The sequence below is a fragment of the Apodemus sylvaticus genome, chromosome 4 (assembly GCF_947179515.1).
Source record: "Apodemus sylvaticus chromosome 4, mApoSyl1.1, whole genome shotgun sequence".
Lineage (NCBI taxonomy): Eukaryota > Metazoa > Chordata > Mammalia > Rodentia > Muridae > Apodemus > Apodemus sylvaticus.
Window position 1 is genome coordinate 68035094 of NC_067475.1, and position 26595 is coordinate 68061688.

Below are 26595 nucleotides of genomic sequence, written 5' to 3' on the forward strand. Positions count from 1 at the left end.
CTCCTGCCTCTGCCTCCCAAGTGCTGGGATTAAAGGCGTGGGACACCACCACCACCCGGCTGGTATCGCTTTTAAATTAGGGCGACAAAGTTAAGTGTGAAGAGCTAATGCTAGGGATCACAACTTTTTTTTTAACTAGAAAAGACACTGAGTACCAATGTGGACGTCCTTGCTTTTAGTTAATTTTAGCGCACTAACTCTTGACCCGAGGGAATGTGCTGCCAACCGATTTCTGCTCCGGGCAATAACGACCGGACTAACGTAGGCATTGCTCCGGCGCCAGTCAGCGAACTGAGCTTCAGGATCCCGCCGCGCGTGCGCCCCCCTACCGGCACCTTGATACTGCGGCTGCGCGGCTGAGGCCCCGCCCTCCCTAGTCACGTGCTGTAGGGACCGCAGCGTGGCGGTGGCTGTGGCGGTAGCGACGGCGGGCCGTAGGGCAACCGGAAGGTTTCCGGTTCCGGTGTAACGTTCGGGCTCCGTCTCAGGGGCTGAAGTTTGTGAGGTGAGTAGTGGCCCCGCGCCCGGGAGGATAGCCTTCGGTCCGAGCGGGCGGCCGGACCGGGCGGGAGTGCTCGGCGGGAAGCAGGCTGAGCGGAGCCCTGCGTTCTGCTGCGGGAAGGAGACGGAATGGGCTGAAGGAAAAGGGCGGGGGCGGGAAGGAGCAGGGTGGGCAGACCTGCCCTGAGGTGAGGAGTTAGGTCGGACTCGGTGGGGCGGGGGCCAGTGGGGCAGATGGTGAAGACGGGAGCTTGGGGGTTCCAGGGGCTTGCAGCTTAGGGAAGTCAGGAGTTCCTTCGGAAGATGGGGTTCTGCTACCTGCTCATTCAGAAGACAGCGGTCTGCCTTCCTCCCTTTCCCTCCCTCCCCCAGCCCCACACCGACACCGACGCTGACGCCTCCTCGCTATTATAGTTGAACATTTGGTTAGTGACAACTCTAGTGACTCCAACTTTCTTATCCATTGACTGTTTCGTTTGCTCATTCGGGTCGAATTTGAAGGCATCCATTTGTTAGTATATTGCTTGGGCTCACATCCAATCTGCTAATATGCTTCACCTATTACTTTGGATTTTGAAAATTGCTTAAACTTTCTAGCCTATTATTAAATTGTAATGGGTTGTAAGTCCCATTCTCAGGAGGATTCTTGGCTGTTTTTTCACTGCTGTATGTGTCCTTACATGCAGTAAGTGTTCTGCTTGACAAGTAATAGTAACCTAAGTATTTATTGAATGGAATCCTATGTCAGATGTTCCCATTTTCTAAGATGAGTATACTGGGGCTCTGGGGAATTAACTTGCTTGCCTAAGGGCTTATAAATAATGGTGCTTACTATATTGTCTCTTCAGTGGGCTTTTTTCTCCACTTTTAGTGCCTGTGTTTGCTTTCTTTTTGATAGGCAGTATACTGCTATCTCATGGTGACCCAAAAAAAAGCTATACCAGGACTATTCATAAAACAGCCTTCTAGCTTCATTCAGATGTGTGAAATACTGTGTGCTGACAGATCTGATGAGAGATATATATGTCAAGAATGTAGGAGCTAATTAGACTGCATCTTTTTTGTTTTATGACAAGGTCTCACGTAGCCACCGGTGATGTTGAACTCTGTAGCCAAGGCTGGACTTGAACTCCTGATTTCCCTTGTGCTGGGATCACAGGCTTGTATGATCATTGTGAGGGTGCATCTTTTAGATGTCTTTTAACATCTTGAAAGAGTAGTTGCCAGATCATACTACGATGCATGGCAGTGCTAAGAGGGGGTCTGCTGGGAAGTCGAGGTCAGTGTAGTCAGTCATTGACATACAGCCATTAGGAAGAGAGTCAGGAATTAAATTATCTTTATGCTGGTGAAGATGCTTGAGATTTACGATTACCCAAATGAATTTTTCACCAACTTGCATTAAGTAATAAGAAATCATTCTGGTGTATACCAGCATGAATAAAACTATGGAGAAATGTGACAGCATTCTTAAGGATTATGAGATTTAACACAGGAGGACTGACTTGAATAAACCCTCTTATTTGTATCTGCTAGAAAAGTTTTAAATCAAAGTTGGTTAGAGAATGCCTTCTAGAGTAGAAGTAAAGTTGACTTCTAGATTGACTCTTCAGATGTTCTATTTGCCTATCTTTTGTCTGACAGGATCAGAAGTTAGAACCCATTCCTCAGATTGGGTTACTCCTAGTTTGTTCATTCTTCAGATAGCATTGACTGATTCTGAGTTAGAATTAAAACATCAAATGAGTGGGGCATGGTGGTATGCTCCCAGAATTCTTCACTGGGCAAGTGGAGGTAGGAGAATTGCCAAGTGTTGAGCTCTGCATGAGCTAAAATGGGACCCCTTCCTTCTGTTTTGAAGCTTGGTTTTAGGGAACATGTCCCCTTCATATGAAGTGGAGAGGCGTGCCTAGGGGTTGAAAATAGGAACAGGGAGATACAAGAAGAAAGCAGGAGTGGTCCCTGGTTCTGGAAAGACTCAGTGAAACAGTATTTGGCAAAACCAGAACGGGGAACTGGGAAGGGGTGGGAGGGAGGACAGGGGAAGAGAAGGGGGCTTACGGGACTTTCGGGGAGGGGGGGGCTAGAAAAGGGGAAATCATTTGAAATGTAAATAAATTATATCGAATAAAAAAAAAGAATGAAAAAAAAAAAGAAAATAGGAACAGGGAACACGCTCCTTTTATGCTGTTATCCTGATTGTTTTCCTTTTCTCTGACCCTTGCTTGGTTTCTTTTAGGTGTGGTTGGTATTTTGTTCGATTTGAGCTCTCCTTCTCTACTTCCTCCGAAATGGCACTGTCTAAGCGGGAGCTGGATGAGCTGAAACCATGGATAGAGAAGACAGTGAAGAGAGTGCTGGGCTTCTCAGAGCCCACGGTGGTCACGGCGGCATTGAACTGTGTGGGGAAGGGCATGGACAAAAAAAAGGCGGCTGGTGTGTACCTCTCTGACTCTTCTGCATAACATATAGATTGATTCCAAACACTGATTTGAACTTCCCCAGGTTGTCCCTATTAGGAGCATCAAAGGAAAGGTGGGGCTAGCCCCTTCTCCTTTTGTGGTTTTCTTTTGTCCTTTTGAAACAAGGTGTCCTGTGTAGCTGTGTCTGGCCTGGAACTCATAGAGATCCACCTGCCTCTGCCTCCTGAGTGCTGTGAGTTAAACTGTGCACCACTCCCTCCTCCCCCTGTTTTATTTGAAAGATATGGCCTCCTGGCCCAGCCTGGCTTCCAGCTCAGTAGCTGAGGATGGCCTGAGACTTAGGAGTCTACTTCCTCTATGTCAGCAGCTCTCCACCTGAGGGCAGCAACTCCACAGGGGTTAAATATCAGATATCATGTATTCCAGGTATTTTATTATAATTCATATTGGTAGCAAAATAACAGTTATGAAATAACATCAAAATAATGTTATGGTTGGGGGTCCCCACAACATGAGGAACCGTGTTAAAGGGCAGAGTCAGGAAGGTTGAGAGCCGCTGCCCTACATCCTGCATTCCTCACCTGATTTATGCAGAATTGGAGACAGGAAACCAGGACCTAGGCAATCTTTGGTCACCATACCAAATCAACTAAGTCAAATTTGCTTGGGAAATACACTGCTATCAGAGTCTGATTCTGATTGACATCTCAAAATATGAAAGTACACATAAGGTATAGGGAGGTAGATTTTGTTATGGGTAGTTGTCCATAATTTGTTGTATAAGTTAAGGTGATATTTTATCTTAAACTGGTTTTAGGGTGCTAGGGATTGCACCCAGGCCCATGTACCTGCCTAGCAAAGTATTTTTCCATAAAGCTACATACCCAGCCCTCATTTTAAACATTTTTCAATTTAAGCATCAAAAGTGACTGTACAGCCAGGCGGTGGTGGTGCACACTTTAATCCCCGCACTTGGGAGGCAGAGGCAGGGGGATTTCTGAGTTTGAGGCCAGCCTGGTCTACAGAGTGAGTTCCAGGGCAGCCAGGGCTACACAGAGAAACCCTGTGTGGAAAAAAAAAAACAAACAAAAAAACCCCAAAACAGTGGCTGTACTACTTTCTGCTTGTGAAGATAGGGTTTCACTCTTTAGCCTTAATTGGCCCCTTTCTCCTGAGTCCTGGGATTAAAAAATGTGTATTATTCTGCCTGGCTATTTTTATTTTTTATGTGTTTGAGTATTTTGTTTACATTTATGTATATGCCCTACAAGCTAGAAGGAGTCAGATCCCCTGAAACTGGGGTTACAAAAGACAGTTGTGAGCCTCTATATGAGTGAGAATTGGTGATCAAACCTAGGTCCTCTTGGAAAAGCAGCCAGTGCTCTTAACTCATAGGCCATGTCTTGAGCCCCTACAGTTTGTGGTTTTAAATTATGCATCTGTGTGTCTGTGTGCATGAGAGAAGATGCCCTTGGAGAGATCAGATTCCCCTGGAGCTAGAGTCATAGGCAATTAGTTGTAAGGCACTCTTTGTGGATTCTGGGTATTAAACTGGGTCCATTGCAAGAGCAGTATGTGCACTTAACCATCTCTAGTCCCCTACAAAGAAATTCTTAAAACTTCTTTCTGTTGGGCAGTGGTGGCACACAACTTTTAGTTCCAGCACTCAGGAGGCAGAGACAGGTGGATCTCTGAATTTGAGGCCAGCTTGGTCTACAGAGTGAGTTCCAGGACAGCCAGGGCTACACAGAGAAACCCTGTCTGGTGGGGGGGTGGGGAAGCCCGGCAGTGGTGGCGCACACCTTTGATCCCAGCACTTGGGAGGCAGAGGCAGGCGGATTTCTGAGTTCGAGGCCAGCCTGGTCTACAGAGTGAGTTCCAGGACAGCCAGGGCTATACAGAGAAACCCTGTCTTGAAAAAAAAAAGTAAGAGAACTTTCCTTTCTCTTTTTTTTTTTTTTTTTTGTCTATCGTTTATTACATGTCTGGTATATGTCTGGACTGTATACTTTTACCTTTTTAATCTATGGCCTCTTTTTTCCTGTCAGATCACCTGAAACCTTTTCTTGATGATTCCACTCTCCGATTTGTGGATAAGCTGTTTGAAGCTGTGGAGGAAGGCCGAAGCTCAAGACATTCCAAGTCTAGCAGTGACAGAAGCAGAAAACGAGAGTTAAAGGTAGGTTACGGTTTGTTATCTAATAAGCTCAGGAGTGTTTGGAGTGATAAGCAATGTGCTGAGCTTACCTGGCTCGCGCCTGGCACCTGCTTTTAGAGCACCTAGTGTTGGGGCTGGGGAGATAGCTCATTAGTACAGTGCTGGCCCGGCATGCATGAGGCCCTAGGCTCAATCCAGTCCTGCAACAAATAAATAGAGATAAAAACAACAACAAAATAGAGTCCCAACCTTATAGAAGGACCCTGAAGGACATTGAAGTAAAGGGGCAGGGCTTTTATTTTCATGGTCTATGAGCGAAGTTCATTTGAAGTAGTTGAAAGAAGTAATTGATAGCGTGGTCCTGTCACTTCTTACTGCTACCTATAAATTGAGCGATCCAAGAATCTCCAAGTTGCTTGATGCCTAGACATGCTTCAGAATGTCTCCGCTGCTTCCTGACTGTAGGCCTCATTCTTCCGCATTAATAGAGATTTCTATGTAATGTACTTGTAGATAAGAATCCTAAAAACAACTGCCATACAGTTAGTCCACATTGCTCTGTACCTCCTGAGGGTCACTGTCTCCATGAGTGGGCCAAGTACAAGAGTTAGAAATACTCCCTTTTCTACTAAGCGGGTATTCTGTGCTTGTTCTGTACTCATGGCCTGTTAACATGAGCAGTGTCAGTGGCTGTCTCTCTTACCTCCGTTCCCAATGCAGCCAGTTGCTCTATCTCGCTTCTCTTTGGCTCTCTTGGATCTTTGATTGGTTTGTTCTGAAATAGAGTTTTAGTATATAGCTAGCTCAGGCTATCCTAGCACTGTGACCTCGTGCTCAAGTGCTGGGAATGCATGTGTGTACCACCATGATCAGGTTGTCTGTCTATAGTAAGTTTTCTTTTGCTTATGGATCTTTCTTAAAGACTCATTTTTAAATTTTTATTTATGTATATTTATATGTATGCACACAGGTGGCCACAGAGGTCAGAAAAGGGTGTCAGATCCCCTGTGACACTAAATAGTTGTGAGCCACTACATAGTTGCTGGGAACACACTCTTGTTCCTAACGACAGTGCTCACTCTTAAGCTCTAAATCATCTCTCCAGCCCTTGTTTTGGATTTCTGAGACCAGATCTTACTACTAAGCCCAGGTCCTCAAGCTGGGAGGTTCTCCTGGCCCAGCCTCCTGCGGGCTAAGATTCTAAGTACGAGCTATCATCAGACCCAGCCCTAAAGCGCTTCTGATACCTTGCATATCAGTTACTTTTCCTGAGATAGACACAAAAATAAGCAGTGTCTGCTTGGGGTCTGCAGCCATGCTGTATGACCAAGGAAAACAGAAATCCCTATCCCTTTTGTTTTTTGACCATTATAGGGTGATAAGAGAAAGGAGACTTAGTCCTTGACTTGATCTTTAGGAGTGAGGAGTTGCAATAAATCAGTCACAGGTTACAAAATGTAAGTAGCAGTTCTGTATAAATTTACAACTGATTATAGAATTTCAGACTGTGTTAAACTTAAGAGGAGATGATTAGACCATATACTATACAGATCAAGCCAGTGAAGATTATGTACAATAAATAGTACACGCTGCTGTACAGGCCATGCTCATGCTGTGAATGACTTAACTACATTGGGTGGGATAGTAGAAATGGTTTCTTGAGGGAGATATCTAGATAGCTTGGGATATGGGTCCCATTTTTGGTCCATTCAAGTCCCCACTCCACACAATATATTATGGGAGAGTCCTTTTTCTTGAACTGTAGGAGTTCCAGGAAGCGCTCGCCCCTGGCTGAGGATATGTCCTTGCAAAACACGAGCCCTCCTAGTGAAGAGGGGATGTCACCCAAAGCCTACCACCGGTGTGTACGTTTGCTTTTTCCCATTGTCCCTTCCAGTTGGCCACTCGTGGTCCTATTAAACTCATTTTGCAATTAGTCAACATATTTGAGTTCCCATTGTATGATAAGAAGAAAATGTTACTGGGGAATACTAAAAAAAGAACAAGTCTCTTTCCCGGAAGAATGTAGATTTTAATTGGGAGAAAGTAGCACCTAACACATGGCAGACAGTGTCAGCAGTGTAGTGTGATCTGACATGGGCCGAGCTCTCAGTGCTGAGAGAATGTGAAAGAGCAGTCGGATCAGAGTGGGGTGAGATAATGAGGAGAACTTCCTGGAGGAGGTGAGTTTTAGACAGGATTTGTGGGAAAGGAGGAGGAGCATTACAAACGTAGGCAGTAGCACTGGCGAAGATCTTGAAGATCTTGAGATGGGAACGTTTATCAGAACATGGGAATGGGATTTGCTTGAGTGGGGGAGGGGACTGATGAAGTTGGGTGAATGGTCCACTTGGTGGAGTATCTAGAAGACCCTGCTTCTTGCAAGTAGTTATTTGAAAGATTGTCCTATTCCCCTGGGAAAACCACAGGATGCTGGTAGGGTTGGGATGGGTCTTCCTTTTTCCCCCCGAGGGAAGGATACAATTCTTCTTTCATCTTGCGTTCCTTTAGGAGGTGTTTGGTGATGACTCTGAGATCTCAAAGGAATCATCAGGGGTAAAGAAGCGGCGAATACCCCGTTTTGAGGAAGTAGAAGAGGAGCCAGAGGTGATCCCTGGACCTCCGTCAGAAAGCCCAGGCATGCTAACGAAGCTCCAGGTTAGTTAAAAGAAGCAAAGGGATTCGTGAGTTCAAGCACGTGGGTCCAGGCTCACAGTGATCGTGATTTGAGTTTGTGTTAATGATTTGGGAAGTTTTAATTTTTTTCCTTTATATTTTAGCAGTTCTTGGTTTGATCAGAAGTAACCCAGCTGAGGATTATTGACATTGTATTTATTGAGCACCTAGTATGTTACATTATCGTTTGCCCAGTTGTCTACCTAATCATCATTGGAAAAATGAAATGAAATGATAGCACTTAGCTTGACTGTATCTTGAGAGCTTGTTTCTACTCTTGGTTAAGACATGACAAGGGGTTTATAGAAACATCTCTAAAGAGGCCTGCGCCATTGCCTGTACTTACCTACAGGAGGAATTCAAAGGCTAATAACGTGATTGTTAACATTTTTAAAAACAAGGTCTTGTTATTAGCCCTGGCTGGCCTGCGAGTCACTATGTATAGACCAGGCTGGCCTCAGACTCGGGGATCTGTCTGCTACTGCTTCTTTTTTCTTTCTTTTTTTTCCTAAGATTTACTTATTATTATATGTAAGTACACTGTAGTTGTCTTCAGAAGAGGGAGTCAGATCTCCTTATGGATGGTTATGAGCCACCATGTTGTTGCTGGGATTTGAACTCAGGACCTTTGGAAGAGCAGCCAGTGCTCTTAACTACTAAGCCATCTCTCCAGCCCCTGCTACTGCTTCTTAAAGGTGTATGCTACCATGCCTGGCTGATAACTATGATTTTTAAACATAATAGGAATTTTTATGTGCATGTAGGAATCTGTGGGTGTTAGAAGTATCAGATATCCTAGAACTGGTTAGAGATGGTCGTGAATCACCATGTGGATGCTGGACCTGAACTCAGGTCCTATACAAGAGTGATTGATTGGTGCTTTAGCTCTGAACCATGTCTACAGTCTCCCTGCCCACTGTAAAGTAGTAGCTTATTAGGAAGTGTGCTTTCCGCCCCTTTTAGATTTGTGAGAGGTTAAGGTATTAATTCCTTATCCAAAGAAATACAGGCAGAAAGTGTAGCACAGTTCTAGCCTCATATTGTCTTAAGTCTCAGTCATGTATACTACCTAATATACCAGTCCTAATTCGGGGGGGAAAAGATTGAAAACGTCCAGTGCTTAATGGTATAGGCTTATTTTTAGTAAATTTTCTTGTCTATGGTATATATATTGTGGAGACATTCACAAACTTTTAGGTCTCTAGAACTGAATGCTTTTCATTTTGGAACATTTATGGGAGAAATTAATCTTTTCCACCTTTTTCCTCTGGAGAACAGATCAAACAGATGATGGAGGCAGCAACACGACAAATCGAGGAACGGAAGAAGCAGCTGAGCTTCATCAGCCCCCCTGCACCTCAGGTATGCTGCCCGGTTGCTCTGAAGAGAAGAGTTCGCATAGTCTGTTGTCATTCACCCACACAAGAGTCCAGAAAGGGCTCCAATTGTCCACATTCTCTGCCGTGGAGTGTCTGTGTCTGGATGCCTCACACTCTGTCTCACACTCTCAGATCTCTTTTAATCTCTGTCTTATAGCCAAAGACACCTTCTTCTTCCCAACCAGAGCGACTCCCAATCGGCAACACTATCCAGCCCTCCCAGGCTGCCACCTTTATGAATGATGCCATTGAGAAGGCAAGGAAAGCCGCTGAACTACAAGCCCGGATCCAGGCCCAGCTGGCGTTGAAGCCCGGGCTTATTGGCAATGCCAACATGGTGGGCCTGGCTAATCTCCACGCCATGGGCATAGCCCCACCGTGAGTATCTTTCACACAGTCCCTCATCCCTTCTCAAACTCTGAGGTAGTTAGTTAAAGGGGATGTACTTGAATATTACTGACTTTGTTTGTTTGTTTGATTTTTCAAGACAGGGTTTCTCTGTGTAGCCCTGGCTGTCCTGGAACTCACTCCTGGAACTGAGACCAGGCTGGCCTCAAACTCAGAAATCCTCCTGCCTCTGCCTCCCAAGTGCTGGGAGACTTTTTTTTTTAAAGTTTGTATATATATTTTTTATTTTCTATATTCTTTGTTTACATTCCAAATGCTTTCCCCTTTCAACTTTTTTTTTAAAGATTTATTTATTTGATTTATTTATTTTATGTATACGAGTACACTGTCGCTGTCTTCAGACACACCAGAAGAGGGCATCGGATCCCATTATGGATGGTTGTGAGTCACCATGTGGTTGCTGGGAATTGAACTCAGCACCTCTGGAAGTACTCTTAACCACTGAGCTATTTCTTCAGCCTGTTACTGACTTTTTTCCCAAAGAAAATTAAATAATTTCTTACAGTTTCATATTTTTAATATATGATCTAAGTTCAGTTACATTTTTTGGCTTTATTGTAATTTGTTGTCTGCTTATCACTGGTAGAACTAAAGTAATATTTTTCACTTAATAATGGAGGTAAGAATAGAATCCAATTTCTGGGCTTACTACTTAAGAGCTTCAGCCATTAAACAGTATCAGTCGAGACCAAATGTTAGACTTGAGTGGCATATGGTGGCACATGTCTGCAACTCCGTTACCCAGAAGGGAGAAGCAAGACTAGTGAGGTAAATGTGAATCTAGACTAGTCTACATAACAAGTTGTAGGCCAGGCAGAAATCATAGCAAGACCCTGTCTCATTTGTGTTTGATCTGGCATCCCAAAAACTTAGGAGCAGATGATAGAGTTGTTTCCCATGCATCCCAGTAGTAGAACATCTGGCTAGTATGCAGGAGGCCTTGGGCTCTCAGATCATTGAACACCACGAAAGGGGTGGGGGTGGAGAGAAATGACCTGGAAGATGGGTCAATGGTTAAACCACTGGCTGCTCTTCCAAAGGATTCAGGTTCAATTCCTAGTATCCACATGGTGGCTCACAATTGTTTGTAACTCCAGTTCTGTAGCATTCAACACACTCACATAGACATACATGTAGGCAAAACATCAGTGTACATGAAATAACAAAAAAAGGCAGGGGTGAGGGTAGGGTGGAAAGGTGGCTAAGTGGTTAAGAACACTTGCTGCGCCGGGCACGCCTTTAATCCCAGTACTTGGGAGGCAGAGGCAGGTGGATTTCTGAGTTTTAGGCCAGCCTGGTCTACAGAGTGAGTTCCAGGACAGCCAGGGCTACATAGAGAAACCCTGTCTCAAAAACCAAAAAAAAAAAAAAGAAGAAGAAGAAGAAGAAGAACACTTGCTGCTATTCCAGAGGACTACAGTTTGGTTCCCAGCACCCACAGGTTGGCTAACAGCCATCTGTCAGTCCAGTTCTGGAGGACCTGAAAATAAATATTGAAAAAAGAGAAGAATTTGGGAATAAAATAAGATTAAATAATGGCGAAGTGGTGGTAACCGCACATGCCTTTAATTTCAGTAATTAGGAAGCAGAGGCAGGGAAGTTCTTGAGTTTGAGGCGGGTCTGGTCTACATAGTAAGTTCCAGAATAGCCAGGAGAAAAGGTAAATGAGAACAGATTTTTCCTAATATGATTTTAGAATTAATTTTGTTGGATTATGCCCTGTATCCAAATACTTGATTTGATGTATTTTTTATGGGAACCCATAAACTTGAATATGCTGTACAAATGCTCTAATACTGAGGGAGATATATCCTTAGCCAATACTGAGATACAGCCTCAGCCTGGTTTGATGTTTTATATTTTAACTCTTAGCTAAAAAATAGAACTAATTTACATTGGGTTTTTTGCTGTTGTTTTGTTGCAAGATTTATTTATGTGCATGAACATTTTGCCTGCAAAGATTTATCTGTGTAGGTCATGGGTAAATGGTGTCCTCAGAGATCAGAAAGAGGCATAGGATTCCGTAGAACTCAAGTTACAGACAGCTGCAAGCCCCAGTGGGAGCTGAAAATCAAACCCAGGTCCTCTGCTAGAGTAACCAGTGCTCCTAACTGAGCTATCACTTCAGTTCCCCTACTTTGATTTTTTTTTTTTAAATGGAGATTTTATTAAACACTGATGAGATTGCCTTCTCTAAGGTTAATTTACAGTTATTTTTGATAAGTCTGAGTCCTTTTGTTTTTCTGTTGGGTTTTCCTTGCTTCAAGGGTCCTTGTAGGATTTATTTCTTTGTGGGATGTTTTGTTTTTTCAGGAAAGTAGAGTTAAAAGATCAAACTAAGCCCACCCCGCTGATCCTGGACGAGCAAGGCCGCACTGTGGACGCGACGGGCAAGGAGGTGGAGCTCACACACCGCATGCCCACCCTGAAGGCAAACATTCGAGCTGTGAAGAGGGAACAGTTCAAGCAGCAACTAAAAGAAAAGCCATCAGAGGACATGGAGTCTAACACCTTTTTTGACCCCCGAGTATCAATTGCCCCTTCCCAGCGCCAAAGACGCACTTTTAAATTCCATGACAAGGGCAAATTTGAGAAGATTGCTCAACGATTACGGACAAAGGTAATTTAGAAGCTAAGAAGCTGACACAGAGACACTTTTAGGTCCATATTTTTGGGAAATAGAAACATAATTTAAAACAGTGAGTAATTGGTTTAGGTGCTATATTCTTAGAATATTTGTTGTTTACTAGATTTCTCTTCCTGACTGCTTTCTGCTTGTATAGAAATTTCCCCATTGATTGACAGTTGAGGAAAATTGTTCAAAGTCAATTTCTTGACTTCTTTTGGTGAATGATAGCCTGGTGTTAAAATTTACTACAGGGAATCTATATTCTTGGGAGAGTTGGATTGACTGTAGTTAGTTAAATTGACCCTTTTGTCTTCTCTCTCTTTTTCTTTTTTAAAGATTTATTTATTGTATGTACATGAGTACACTGTAGCTGTCTTCAGACACACCAGCAGAGGGCACCAGATCCGTTACAGATGGTTGTGAGCCACCATGTAGTTGCTGGGAATTGAACTCAGGACCTCTGGAAGAGTAGACAGTGCTCTTAACTGCTGAACCATCTCTCTAGCCGCTTATTTTGTCTTCTCAGCGTGAGGTTGTTGTAGATCCCACTAATGTATATCTACTACAAACACAGTATGAGTGAAAGGAGAGACAAAGTCAGGGGAGTAAGTAAACTGAGTCAAAAATAAGGTAGTTTCTCTTTCAAATCCTTTAGAAGTTGTGAATTCATTACATTAGGTATTAGAATTTAATAAGGGTTAAATTTGTTGTTAAATTTGTGTGTGACTCTACAACTTTGCTTTGCTCCAAATTACCTTCTTATCTTGTTTGATCTTGCCTTTAGGCTCAATTGGAGAAGCTGCAAGCAGAGATTTCACAGGCTGCTAGAAAAACAGGCATTCATACTTCAACTAGACTTGCCCTCATTGCTCCTAAGAAGGAGCTAAAGGAAGGCGATATCCCTGAGATCGAGTGGTGGGACTCCTACATCATACCCAATGGCTTCGACCTGTGAGTGTGTTAGCTACCAAGAGAAGGCGGCACATACACACCAAATAACACATTACATGCAGATAACTACAGAGATAACTACACAAATATATTTTCAAATTATCTTGAGTTATATTTAGCTTTTGGGGGTTACTACACCAAAATCAGAGACATGTTTATACAGATCCATTTGTAATAGAGACTTACGTCAGTGATTGAACATGTGCCTAGTATGTAGAAGGCACTTGGGTTTGATTCCCCAGAACTACAAAAAAAGGAGAAAAAAGAAAAAAATATATATTGTTGCTTTTTTCCCCCCTTTAAACTTATTTAGTGGTGTGTGTGTGTGCGCGCGCGCCAGCCCATTCACTTTTTCCATTTCCCATTTTGCTGTGAGAATGCTGGAATTTCAGGTGTGTGCCATTAAAGCTAGCTGTTTGTTTGTTTGTTTTTATTGTATGTGTGAATTTTTTTTTTACTTTTTAAGATTTATTTATTTTCATGTGAGTACACTGTTGCTGTCTTCAGACACACCAGAAGAGGGCATCGGATCCCATTACAGATGGTTGTGAGCCACCATGTGGTTGCTGGGACCTCTGGAAGAACAGCTCTTAACCTCCCAAGTGCTGGGGTTAAAGGCCTGCGCCACCACTGCCTAGCGATTGGGGTTTTTTTTGTTGTTGTTGTATTTGTTGTTTTGTTTTTTGAGACAGGGTTTTTCTAGGTAGCCCTGGCTGTCACTTTGTAGATCAGGCTGGCATCTGCCTTCCGAGTGCTGGGACTAAAGGTTTTCACCACCACCGCCCAGCCTAGTAGAAGTCGTTTTAGCCATTGAGCCCTCTCTCTAGTCCTCTTGCTCTATTTAGTAACTGATTTCTCTTCATTCTTTTTCTTTTAGGTTTGTGGTGGAATTCTCTGCTTTTTTTTTTTTTTAAAGGTTTAAAAAATACCTTAAAAGCACTGTTTCTATCTTCAGACACACCAGAAGAAGGCACTTTACAGAGTTCCATTATAGATGGTTGTAAGCCACCATGTGGTTGTTGGGAATTGAATTCAGTACCTCTGGAAGAGCAGTTGGTGCTCATAACCACTGAGCCATCTCTCCAGCCCTCATTCTTTTTTTCTTTTCGTAGGTTTTATGTTTTCCAGGGAGAGACTTGATATAGAGTCTCACTATGTAGCTGTAGCTGGCTTGGAACTTACTATGTAGAGTGCTCTTAAACTCAAAGACATCCTGCCTCTGTCTCCTGAGTGCTGGGATTAAAGGTGTGTACCACTACCACTCCTGGCATCTTTTTGAAGTATCAGTAATACACTATAGTAATACTCAGAACCTTATGCAATTCAAGTAAGTGCTTTACTACAGAATTATATTCCTACATAATTAATTTATCGGTCAAATAATGATAAACTTTTATTAGTATAGTATAACTAAGTTTGCTCAGTTGGTAAATTACTACTTGCTGTTCAGTCTAGATATGAATTCAATAGTTAAAAAGCCAGGTATGGGAACTCAGAAAGAGCTTTTAATTAAATTAACCCAGCATCCACATGATGGCTTACAACCACCTGTAACTACTCCAGTTCCAGGGGATCCAACTCCCTCCTCTGACCTTTGCAAATACTAGGCACATACATGGTACGCAAAACAACTAGTATATGTGGAGAAAGAAAGAAAAACACGAACAGGTCTGTGTGCCAGGCATTGTATAATGGTGTGGGCCTGTAATCTCAGCACTAGGGAGGACAGGGGTAGGAGGATCCCTCCAGCTTCCTGGCAAGCCAGTCTGTAATGTGGAGAATGATTGAGCAACTTACTCAGTGTCAACCTTTGGCCTCCATTCAGATGTACTCACATATGCACAATATACACACGACAAAAGCTTTATTGGAGAACTTTACATCTGTTCCTTCATTCTGATAATGTCCATTAGGAACCTGTGTCATAACCTTTTTTTCTTTTTCTTTTTTTCTTTTCTTTTTGGTTCTAAGATTTATTTATTTATTTTATGTATGAGTACACTGTCACTGTCTTCAGACACTCCAGAAGAGGGCATCAGATCTCATTATAGTGGTTGTGAGCCACCATGTGGTTGCTGGGATTTGAACGCAGGACCTTTGGAAGAACAGTCAGCCTCTTTTTTTCTTTTTAAACCATTTATTTGTCAGCTTGTTCCTTGGTGATTCATTGTTACTAATCAGAAAATACATTTGAGGCTGGAGAGATGGCTCAGTGGTTAAGAGCACTTGACTGCTCTTCCAGAGGACCCAGACTCAATTCCTAGCACCACATGGCAGCTCACAATTGTTTTTAACTCCAGCTCCAGGGATCTGTGTAAGGCAGGATCTGGTACCTGGCACATAGACATACATGCAGATAAAGCATCAGTGCACATAAAATAAAAATAGGCTGCCTATCAGGGATATCGAGGCTGTTATTAAGATTGGGAACAACTAGTATAAGAAGGTGTGCAACTTTTTTTTAACTTACTTATTTTTACTTCATTTACATTGGTGGTTTGTATGTATGTGTGAGGATGGTGGATTTCCTAGAACTGGAGTTATAGACAGCTGTGATCTGCCATATGGTTTCTGGAAATTGAACTTGAAGCCTCTGGAAGACGAGCCAGTGTTCTTAACTCCCAAGTCATCTCACCATCCCCAACATGTGCAACTTTTATGAGACCCCATTTTCTTGTTTTGAAAATTATGTGTAATCTTAAGTACATGGTATAGGTAGCACCTAATACAGAAGAACACATAGAGATGGATATTTTTTCATTGTGTGTCTAGGCTATTCTTGATATCATCTCTACCCACATATCTTGTTTTCTCTTCTTCCTCCAATTTTAGTACAGAGGAAAATCCCAAGAGAGAAGATTATTTTGGAATCACAAATCTTGTTGAACATCCAGCCCAGCTTAACCCTCCAGGTAATGTACAGATTATCAACTAAGGTTCTAGAGTGTGGTGCAGCATTAGCCACAGAATGCATGAGTTCTCTACCTGTGCTTTCCAGGCCATAGCCACATGGGATTTTTTTCTAAATGATTTACTTTTTATTTGCATTGGTGTTTTGCCTGCATGTATGTCTTTGTGTCAGATTCCCTAGAACTGGAGTTACAGACAGTTATGAGCTGCCATGCGGGTGCTGGCAATTGAACCTTGTTCCTTGGAAGAACAGCCAATGTTCTCCTGTCATCTTTCCACCCCCTTGTTTTTTGTATTTTGTTTGTTTGTTTGTTTGTTTGTTTGTTTGTTTTTTGGATTTGGTTTTTTCGAGACAAGGTTTCTCTGTATAGCCCTGACTGTCCTGGAACTCACTCTGTAGAACAGGCTGGCTTCAAACTCAGAAATCTGCCTGCCTCTTCCTCCCAGAGTGCTGGAATTACAGGCAGGTGCCACCACCACCCGGCTTCCAGCCCCTTGTATTTTAAATTTTAATAAAGTCAAATGGCAGAGCTGGCCAGTGGCTACTGGGTGCCATTGAAATCATCAGTTTGTTGATATTACAGGCTGAATTTTTCATAATGCTAATTCCACCACCACCAAAACCTGTTACCATTTTGCTTTTGCTTTTAATTTTTATTTATTTTGGTATATTATTTGTTTGTTTTGAGAAAGGGTCTCACTATGTAGACCATGCTTGCCTGGAACTTTTAGAGATCCTCCTGCCTCTGCCTGCTGAGTGCTGGGATTAAAGGAGTGCCCACTTTGGCCCCCTGCCCCAATCTGTTTTGGTTGTTTTCATGTCCTGGCTTCCTTTAGCATTGTTAGCATTAAAGCAACAAAATCTACCTAGCTATTTGGGTGCCCAGCAGAGGTGCAGCTTTATTACTTACGCTATTTGTTATGAAATATAAGTCTATTTGTTTGTTTCTGTGCCTGGGTGGGGTAAGGGTTTGTGGTGGGAAGAGTCTTGGAAACGAAAAGGTCTCTGATAAATAGAAGATGTGTACTAATTCCCTCATTTCCCCAAATCACTTGGACTTTCTCAGTTAAATTTTCCTAGCAATAGTCACCCATGTATGTGAGTCACATGTTGCTGATCCCCATTTGTGATCTTTGGCTTTATTCAGTCTTTTTTCCCCCCTTTTTATTTTATTTTTTTTTTTTAATAGTAAAATCTGTTAGTTTGGTCAAAAGAGATAGGTGGTTTAACTGGTTGTGTTACTACATGTAGAGGTTGTAGTTGTGGGTTTTCCATAGATGAGTGCTTTCAGTACGTCACTTAGAACTTTAAGAATTTTCCCATAGAACAGCTGATATGCCTTTAAAGGTTACATGCTTACTGGCAGGACATAATGACGCATGCTCTTATAATCCTAGCATCAGGAAGTTGATATAGATAAGTCACTTCTAAGTTTGAACTGGCTGTTTTGTTTTGTTTCAAACAAAACAAAAGAGAGATATATAGATCTTAAAGGATTTTAGTACTTTCCCTCAGGATGAACTGAGATAATACCATAGTGACAAATTCATTTGGTCATAGTTGCAATAAGTTCAGATGAATATATTGAAACCTTGAAATAAAGGTCAGACATCCTTTGTCTGAAATGCTTGGGACAAAGGTGTTTCAAATGCTGCTTTTGTAGTCTTTGAGATATTTTCATAGCATTTAAACATTTCTCATGTGGGAATTTGAAAATGTAATAGTCAAAAAGTTTTAATTTCAAGAGATAGGGGTGGCTCTTTGGGTAAAGCACTTGCTACACAGGTGTGAGAGACAGACAATCCCTAGAGCAAGCATCTGCCTCAGTGTACAGTGGAGAACAATCAAGGAAGGCACCAGCTAGCCTCTGGTCTACATACACAGGCACATACATGTGGACATGAGTATAACTCAGTTGGTAGAATTCTTATCTAGTATGCATCAACACCTAAGTTGGATCCTAGTCCTACATAAGCCAAGTGTGGTGACATACACTTTTAATGTCAGCACTCAAGCAGTACCAAGGCAGGGATATTAAAAGTGTAAGGTCATCCTCATACATTGAATTCAAATACATACTGAATCTCAGACCAGCCTGGGATACATGAGATCCTGTTCAAAAAAATCATTTTGGATTTTAGAGTATTGCAGATCTTATGTTTTCAGATTAGGAACATTCAGCCTATAATACAAATTAAAAGCAGGAACTAGGCTTACTCAGATTTTGTTTAATTGTTATAAGTATGTGTCAGAGGAATATGAGATTTTCTTTTAAACAAGTAAACATGGTTGAAAAGTATAGGGAATTTTTTTTTTTGTTGTTTTGTTTAGCCCTGGCTGTCCTGGAACTCACTCTGTAGACCAGGCTAGCCTTGAACTCAGAAATCCACCTGCCTCTGCCTCCCAGAGTGCTGGGATTAAAGGCATACACCACCACTGCCCAGCAATAAATTTATTTTTATTTAGGTGTTTATGGGGAGTTGGGCAGTGTGCATGTATGTGGATGTATGCCAAACACATACATGTATAGGTGCTTTTGGAAGCCAGATCTCCTGGAACTAGAATTTAGAGACATTTATGAACTGCATATGTAGATACTGGAATTGAATTCAGGTTATCTGGAAGAACAGTAAGTATTCTTAACCACTGAACCATCTCTCTAGCCAGCTTCTTCCAGAGGATTTCCCCCATTTCTTAGTACTCAAACTGAGGCAGGGGTTGTACAGTCATTAGCATAGCTGCATTGCCAACATAAAACTTATTGTTATATAGGTTAGGGAATTTCAAATTGTATTCCATGGAAGCAGCCAAGTATAAAAAGTAGGGCCCAAGTGGAATTCTAGATTCTTTTATTTCCTCAAATTCTTACCCAGTAGTGCTATTTACACATTGCATTTGCTGAAAGTGTTCAACTTTTTTAAAACAGTATGAGAGATAATACTTTCACTTAGTAAAAAATAATCAGATTGTCCCTCTTATCATTTAAAAATAACAAATAGGTCAAGCACAGTGAGTGGATGCCTGTACTTCTACAGTTTTGAGGTGGCTGCAACAGGACTTTGGGTTCAAGTCCAGTCTGGGCTACAAAGCACGACCGTCTCTTAGCCTCCTCCCTCAGATACTCAACTAAACCCTCTAATTTGTGCTTTGGCAACTCACTTTTCTTTTTGGCAGTTGACAATGACACGCCAGTTACCCTGGGGGTTTATCTTACAAAGAAGGAGCAGAAGAAACTTCGGAGGCAAACGAGGAGGGAGGCCCAGAAAGAGCTCCAAGAGAAAGTCAGGCTAGGCCTGACGCCGCCGCCAGAGCCCAAAGGTACGTGCCTCTGGGCTGCTGTCAGGGTGAGCCAGCAGTCAGTCTGTCTGTCTGTCTGTCTCCTAAAGGCACTTCAGTGTCTTCGATGGTTTTGTTGTCTTTCTGAATTCTTTGCAGGGCTGTTTTAACCTGTGCTGTTTCCTATGGCAGGACAGCACAGTTGGCTAGAAGTCACTTAGAGCTCGGTTTAACTATTCTGTGTTGTCGATGGTTGTTGGTGTTTTCCCTGCTCTCGAGCACTGCTTAGTTCAACTCTCTGCCCAAAATTCACATTTTACAACAATTTCTACATTGAAAAATCTTACCTGGTTAACTATAGGAGTTGAAACTATATAAAAAATTCAGTATACTTATAAAAAACCAAAAACTTAATTTCTTATTTCACATTTCTCATTCATCAGTATTAAAAATAAATAAACCCCACAAGGATACAACTATTGTCTTCATGAGTAAATATATATTTGGGGGGATATACCTAGATACTATATAGAGACTACGTTGTCCTAGCTAAAGAAGTAAGTAAGAGATTCGGAGATTGATTGCTGCTTTCTTTCCATTGTAGTGAGAATCTCAAATTTAATGCGAGTATTAGGAACAGAAGCAGTTCAAGACCCTACAAAGGTAGAAGCCCATGTCAGAGCTCAGATGGCGAAGAGACAGAAGTAAGTGGGGCACGGTGGGTGGGATAGGGCAGAGCCCAGGACACCACCTTTCCTGACCCTCCTGGGGTTGGTATTGGAGGGAGGGGAGAGTCCTCTGTTGCTCTCTCTTTCCCTTAGCCCTGCCTCTGATCGGCAATGCCTTTCTCACTTGTGGATGTCCTTCCTGTCACGACAGAGCGCATGAAGAGGCCAACGCTGCCCGAAAACTTACAGCAGAACAGAGAAAGGTCAAGAAAATTAAAAAGCTTAAAGAAGACATTTCACAGGGGGTGCACATATCTGTGTATAGGTAGGTGTCCACATAAGCAGCTGTCCCTGTTTCTTTTTTGAGATAGTGTCTCTCTACCTAGTCCTAGCTATCCTGGAACTCATTAAGTAGACCAGACTAACCTCAAACCCAGAGATCCACCTGCCTCTGCCTCCCTGGTTCTGGGATTACAGATGTGGCCCTTCATGCCCTCCTTGCACCTATATTCTCAATGTCTTCCCAGGACTTAGGGCAGAATCTTGTGGCCTTCAAGTATATCTGCTACATTATTCTTCTTTTGTGATGAACAGAAAGCACTATTTTTTTTTATTACCCTGTCTTTATCCTGATGTTCTGTAGTAATAGGCCTTTTATGCACACTCCAGAATGGATTTGTACCTGTGCTGTTTCCTATGGCAGGATAGCACAGTTGGCTAGAAGTCACTTAGAGCTCGGTTTAACTATTCTGTGTTGTCGATGGTTGTTGGTGTTTTCCCTGCTCTCGAGCACTGCTTACATTTTTACTTTTGTATTAATGTAATGTTTTCATTTTATTTTTTAGGTTAAGTTTATATATGCTTTCTACTCTTTTGGATATACTTATTTCTACCAAATAGTTCTTTATCAGAAGTGGCACATTATTATATAACTACTGTTTATTCAGATTAAGTTTTTTGGACCATATGGGATGATGCTTGCCTATAATTCCAGCACTCAGGAGGAACAGGATAGTTCTGAGTTTGCAGCTAACCTGGACCACAAAGCAAGTTTTTGGCTATCCTAAACTAGAAAACAAGACAAATTCTAATAATATAGAGGAGCACTTTCTGAAAGAGTCCCCTCCCTATTCTCTAATCTCTTAAGATACTATCTATAGGTGATTACTATTTACAGTTTTTGATGTCTCTGTTAGGAAAGTTCTAGAGGCGACAAGATTTAAAGCTTTTATTTTACCTTCTGGAACACTGAGCTTATGAATATTTTTGGATAATAGAACTCCTTCATTCATACTATGAAGAAGTATAAGCCCAGCACTTGGGAGGCAGACAGTCAAATCTCTTGAGTTCAAGGCCAGCTTGGTCTATGCAGTGAGTTCCAGGCCAGCCAGACTACATGATGAGACTCTGTATTTACAAGGGAATAGAAATATAACTGCGTTCCAGGGGTCTTGATTTTAGATCCTCTGTATTTGCCATTCCATTCAGGCAGCTTCTAATGGTAAAACTGAAGACATGACTAAAATTTCCCTCCTCCAGAGTTCGAAATTTGAGCAATCCAGCCAAGAAGTTCAAGATTGAGGCCAATGCCGGGCAGCTGTACCTGACAGGGGTGGTGGTACTGCACAAGGATGTCAACGTGGTGGTAGTGGAAGGGGGTGAGTGCAGGGAGCTGAGGGACGCTCTCCAGACAACCCCAGCCCTACACTGATTGGCATGGTGAGGAGAGAGAGATGTCTGTGGGACTGATGTTTTGCTTCTGTTTCTGTGTGTCTGCAGTAGATGTCTGTACTCTAGTCCTGGGGTTAGTTCACCTTCCCAGTACTATCTGAGTAGTAGAAGGGCTCAGAGGTGCTGTCTGTGTCATCTTTCCAACACTCAAAAATTCTCTTTCCAGGCCCCAAAGCCCAGAAGAAATTTAAGCGTCTCATGCTACATCGGATAAAGTGGGATGAGCAGACATCTAACACGAAAGGAGATGGTGAATTGGGGTTAGAAGGGATTAAATGGGAGAGCTGGGGGAGGCGGGGTGATAGTTCTTTCTGTCTGTTCTTCCTCCACCCTTCCTGGAAGAGTCTAGAGTTCAGAATTTTAGACAGACTATTGACAGAATTTTGTTTTGTTTTGTTTTGTGTTAGACAGGGTCTCACTGTATGTCACTGGCTGGCCTTAAATTCATAAGATCCACCCGCCTGTTCTTTCTTTCTTTCTTTCTTTCTTTCTTTCTTTCTTTCTTTCTTTCTTTCTTTCTTTCTTTCTTTCTTTCTTTCTTTCTCCTTCCTTCCTTCCTTCCTCCCTCCCTCCCTCCCTCCCTCCCTCCCTCCCTCCCTCCCTCCCTCCCTCCCTTCCTTCTTTCTTTTTTTTAACATTTTAGGTATTTTTTTAAAGATTTATTTATTTATTATATGTAAGTACACTGTAGCTGTCTTGAGGCACACCAGAAGAGGGCGCCAGATTCCATTACAGATGGTTGTGAGTCACCACGTGGTTGCTGGGATTTGAACTCAGGACCTTCTGAAGAGCAATCAGTGCTCTCAACCAGAGTCATCTCTCTAGCCCCTGCCTGACTTTCTAAGGGCTAAGATTAAAGATGTGTGCCACCCTGCCCAGCTAACCTGACTTAGACAGCACTGCTCTATGTATACTTTCAGGATTTTCTCCCAGCAGGCTTTCCTTTCTGTCTTGGTTGTAAGTTCTGGTTGCAAGAGTATATTTAAAGTCAGCAAAGTATGCATTCATCTATACAATATCTATAATTAAGCTTCTTGTTAGCTATGTCATGGTAGTTCACACCTGTAATCCCTACCTGTAATCTCTTAGGAGTTTGAGGTGATCTTGATCTATGTAGCAATTTTAAAGCAGCCTAGGCCACATGAGTCTCAAAAAGAAGTTGGTGTTTATTTCTAATCACTCCAGAGTAGTAATATCCACCCATAACCTCAGCACTCAGAAAATGGAAGCAAGAAGTCAGCTGAGGACATGTGCCAATTTAAAGCAGATAAGGACTACGGACAGAGTCCCTGTCTCCCACTCCAACCCCCAAAGACTACTGAATGTATTAAAAGCAGATGTTCACAACAACAACAACAGCAGCTTTCTACTTTAATCAGGAAAGGATACTTTGGGTTTTGTTGTTTTACTGTGTAGCCCTGGCTGGTCTGAAACTATATAGACCTAGCTGGCTTCACACTCAGTAGAGACCTACCTTCCTTTGACTGGCAAGTGCTAGGATTAAAGGCATAGGTTACCATGCTCAGCCACAGGAAAGATAACTTGGGGGCTAGCATTAGAGTTTAGTAGTTAAGCATTTGTTTGCCATGTTCAAGATCCTAGACACTGAGAGACAGGGTGCGGGGCACAGGTAAAGAAAGAAATGATGTATTTAGTGGAGCATGATTGTTGAAGCTTGTAATCCCAGGTCTCAGTAGGCTGAGTCAGGAGGATGGTCTCAAATTAAAGATAGGCCTGAGGTACAGAGCAAAGCTCTATCTCAGTAAATAAGTAAATATGTAGGTTGTTTGTTTGTTATGTCGCATGCGCCTTTAACCCAGCACTTGGGAGGTGGAGGTAGGCAGATTGTGCTGAGTTGGAGTCCAGCCTGGTCTGTGTAGTGAGAACCTGTCTGAAAAAACAAAACAAATATTTAGCTTTTTTGTCTTTTCCAGATGATGAGGAATCTGATGAAGAAGCTGTGAAGAAAACTAACAAATGTGTACTAGTGTGGGAGGTTAGTGCCTTTGTAAAATGCTGCAGTTCGGTTAGCCAGAGTGTTTAGAACAAGTTTTAGAAATTGGTCTTTAGAATATACCAACTGGGAAAGTATATGGAAAATAATGGTAATAGGAGTACACATTCTCAACTGGAAGTTACTATTTCCAGGCCTCAGTGGGAGAGGGGAGTAACTCACATTGCTTCCCTCTGGGGTAGTAAAGCCTGCACTGGATGGGAGAATCTGGTGGTGGGTGGGTGGGAGGGAGCCCGGTGATGAGTGCTTATCTAATGCGAATTCGAATCTGAGTTTGATCCTCTGCTCTGCAGCAAAATAGGACCTGGCTGTGTGTCAGTCCACTCTTCAGTCTGAGCCAGACGGTATCACGTTTCATTGCCTTATCTATAAACTATGGGTGTTACTTGGTGCACCTGACATGTTGGCGGTGTTGAGAAGAGATTAGAGCAGACCCAGACTCACTCCCTTACTCAGTTGGTGGAGCTTCCTCCTGTGTCCTCAGCTCCAGGGGATCTGACCCCGCGGCCCTGACAGGCACCTGCACGCACAGGAACACATTTTTATTTAATTTTTAAAAGATTTATTTTTGTACTGGGTAGTAGTGGCGCATGCCTTTAATCCCAGCATTGGGAGGCAGAGGCCGTCAGATTTCTGAGTTCAAGGACAGCCTAGTCTACACAGAGAAACCCTGTCTCGGAAAAAAAAAATTATTTTTGTGTATGAGTGCTTTGTTTACATGTATATATGTATCTATATCACATGCATGCATTAATGCTCATAGAAGCCAGAAAGGGTGTCAGATCCCTCAGAACTGGTACAGATAGTTGTGAGTCCATGTGGATGCTTAGAACCAAACCTGTGTCCTCTGTAAGAACAGTAGTTGCTCTTAATTCCTGAGCCATCTCTCTAGTTCATAAATATATTTAATCTTAAAAACAAAGATTTCTTAAGATTCATGTTGTTACTTAGTGTAGAGTATTTTTTTTTTTTTACATGCCTGACACCATAGGTTCAATCCCTAGCACTTGGGAGAATAAAAAGTTCTTTATGTCTGTGGTTCCCTTTAAAACAGTAATAGAAAAAAACAAACAAACAAAAAACTAGAAACCTTTATGTGTAATCATGCAAATATTTAAGACATGGGGTTATAATTACTTTATCATAGAATCACATTTCAGTTTGCTACACAAATGTTATTAGATCTTTTAAAAGAGCATTATGTCTTGTTTAAGTAACTTGAGGTGTTCGAGTGCTTGCCAAACATGAGTAAGGCTCAAGTTCAGTTCCCAGCACTGGATAGGGTGTGAATTAGAAAGCTTATTACAATTCTAGTCTCTCCAGGGCATGGTTGTACATTAGAATGCTGAGGTAGGATTTCTAATTCAAAGGGAGTATAGACTAAATAACAAGTTATTCTTTTCATATAAGTAAAATAAATACAACTTTCGCTTCTTTGTACCTAGGGTACAGCCAAAGACCGGAGCTTTGGAGAGATGAAGTTTAAACAGTGCCCTACGGAAAACATGGCTCGTGAGCATTTCAAAAAACATGGGGCTGAACACTACTGGGACCTTGCACTGAGTGAATCTGTGTTGGAGTCCACCGACTGAGACTACTGCTCGCCCTTGTGTCTTCTTTGCCTTTGTTTCTTCTGTCTTCTCACTCTACTTCCCAACCTTACCCACTGTGCGTGATCTCAGAACTGTGCCAGGCCGATACTGGGGCAAAGAGTCTACCAAGTTCACCCAGCCAGCCTGGTGCTGCCCTTCTTCCTGTGTGTGCATATGATTAAAGAGTTATTTTTAAACTTAGTATGATATTTTTTATATGCTTACAGATACTAGAATTTGGTTCTATGGGTGATTTTTCCATTTATCTAGGATCCTAGCAGTTTAAGTGTATAAATATCTGATTTCTAAGCAGTGTACTTACATATAACAAATAAATAAATCTTTAAAAAATAAACAAGATTTTAAGATAGGCTGTCATGTGGTCAGCTTCAGACTTGGTATGTTCAGGGTTACCTTGAGCTGCTCATCCTTACTTCACCTCCCCCTGCTGCGATGACAGCCTTTATATGTGTTGTTGGGGGTATCGAGTCAAAGATTTATTTATTTTATATATGCCGGTGCATTGTAGCTGCCTTCACACACACCAGAAGAGGGCATCAGATCCCATTACAGATGGTCGTGAGCCACCTGTGATTGCTGGGAATTGAACTCAGAACCTCTGGAAGAACAGTTGGTGCTCTTAACCACTGAGCCATCTCTCCAGCCCCCAAACTCAGGATATTGTATATACTAGACAAGCACTGTACCTGCTGAGTTCATTCCCAGTCCCTAACTTAGCATTTTGTTGTCTGTAGGTGGTGGGGAGGGGCATGGTGGTTTGTGTGGTCTGTAATCCCAGTTCTAAGGAGGCTACGTCAATCAGATCCCTGTAACCTTAGTGCTGAGTAAGCTGGGGCTGACTGGCTGCGGGGCAGCTGGGCTATCTCAAACACCCCTTGTATTAGTTACTTTTTTGTTGCTGTGATAAAACACCATGACTAAAGTTTATTTTAGTTTATGGTTTCAAAGGAGTTGTATGTTGAGGAAGGCCTGGCAACAGATGGACAGAACAGGAAGGTGTTGATTACATTTCACCTGCACACAGGAGTGGGGTAAAGCTAAAACCCTAAAGGCTTGCCCCCAGTGTCAGTCTTCCATCTGCAAAGCTCCAAGCCCTACAGGTTCCATAGCTGCTACCTACTCCCAAACAGTGCCACTGCTTAAAGGCCAAATGTTCAAATACATAAACCCATTTCTCACTTGAACCAGAATACTCCCTTAAACACACACACAAAACTTAGTTCACTCTTGCCATGCATGGTTGCATACACCCATATA

At 42.3% G+C, this 26595-nt stretch overlaps 1 protein-coding gene across 6 annotated transcripts; it reads left to right on the forward strand.

The window, feature by feature from the left end:
- The first annotated feature begins 375 nt into the window (after positions 1-375).
- Prpf3 (pre-mRNA processing factor 3) lies at positions 376-25518 on the forward strand. Of its 6 annotated transcripts, none has more exons than XM_052179738.1 (17): positions 376-505; positions 1578-1675; positions 2741-2937; positions 4973-5103; positions 7594-7740; positions 9037-9120; positions 9295-9515; positions 11859-12165; positions 12959-13125; positions 15958-16037; positions 19211-19354; positions 19917-20016; positions 20192-20305; positions 21520-21638; positions 21878-21961; positions 23646-23707; positions 25171-25518. In XM_052179738.1, the coding sequence occupies exons 3-17, from the start codon at positions 2793-2795 to the stop codon at positions 25315-25317; spliced, it is 2052 nt and encodes a 683-aa protein (XP_052035698.1). In that variant the 5' UTR covers positions 376-505; positions 1578-1675; positions 2741-2792; the 3' UTR covers positions 25318-25518. The 6 variants fall into 6 exon arrangements, with proteins under 6 accessions (XP_052035698.1, XP_052035699.1, XP_052035697.1 ...); XM_052179739.1 differs by having other exon boundaries at positions 1578-1664; XM_052179737.1 differs by lacking the exon at positions 1578-1675.
- Positions 25519-26595: the final 1077 nt, after the last annotated feature.

Bases quoted from the DNA above. Each gene is read 5' to 3' on its own strand.
- Prpf3 (XM_052179738.1), top strand. From the start codon at position 2,793: ATGGCACTGTCTAAGCGGGAGCTGGATGAGCTGAAACCATGGATAGAG. The intron at 2,938-4,972 runs GTGTGTACCTCT...TTTTCCTGTCAG, and splicing joins GGACAAAAAAAAGGCGGCTG to ATCACCTGAAACCTTTTCTT. The intron at 19,355-19,916 runs GTACGTGCCTCT...TTTCCATTGTAG, and splicing joins GCCGCCGCCAGAGCCCAAAG to TGAGAATCTCAAATTTAATG.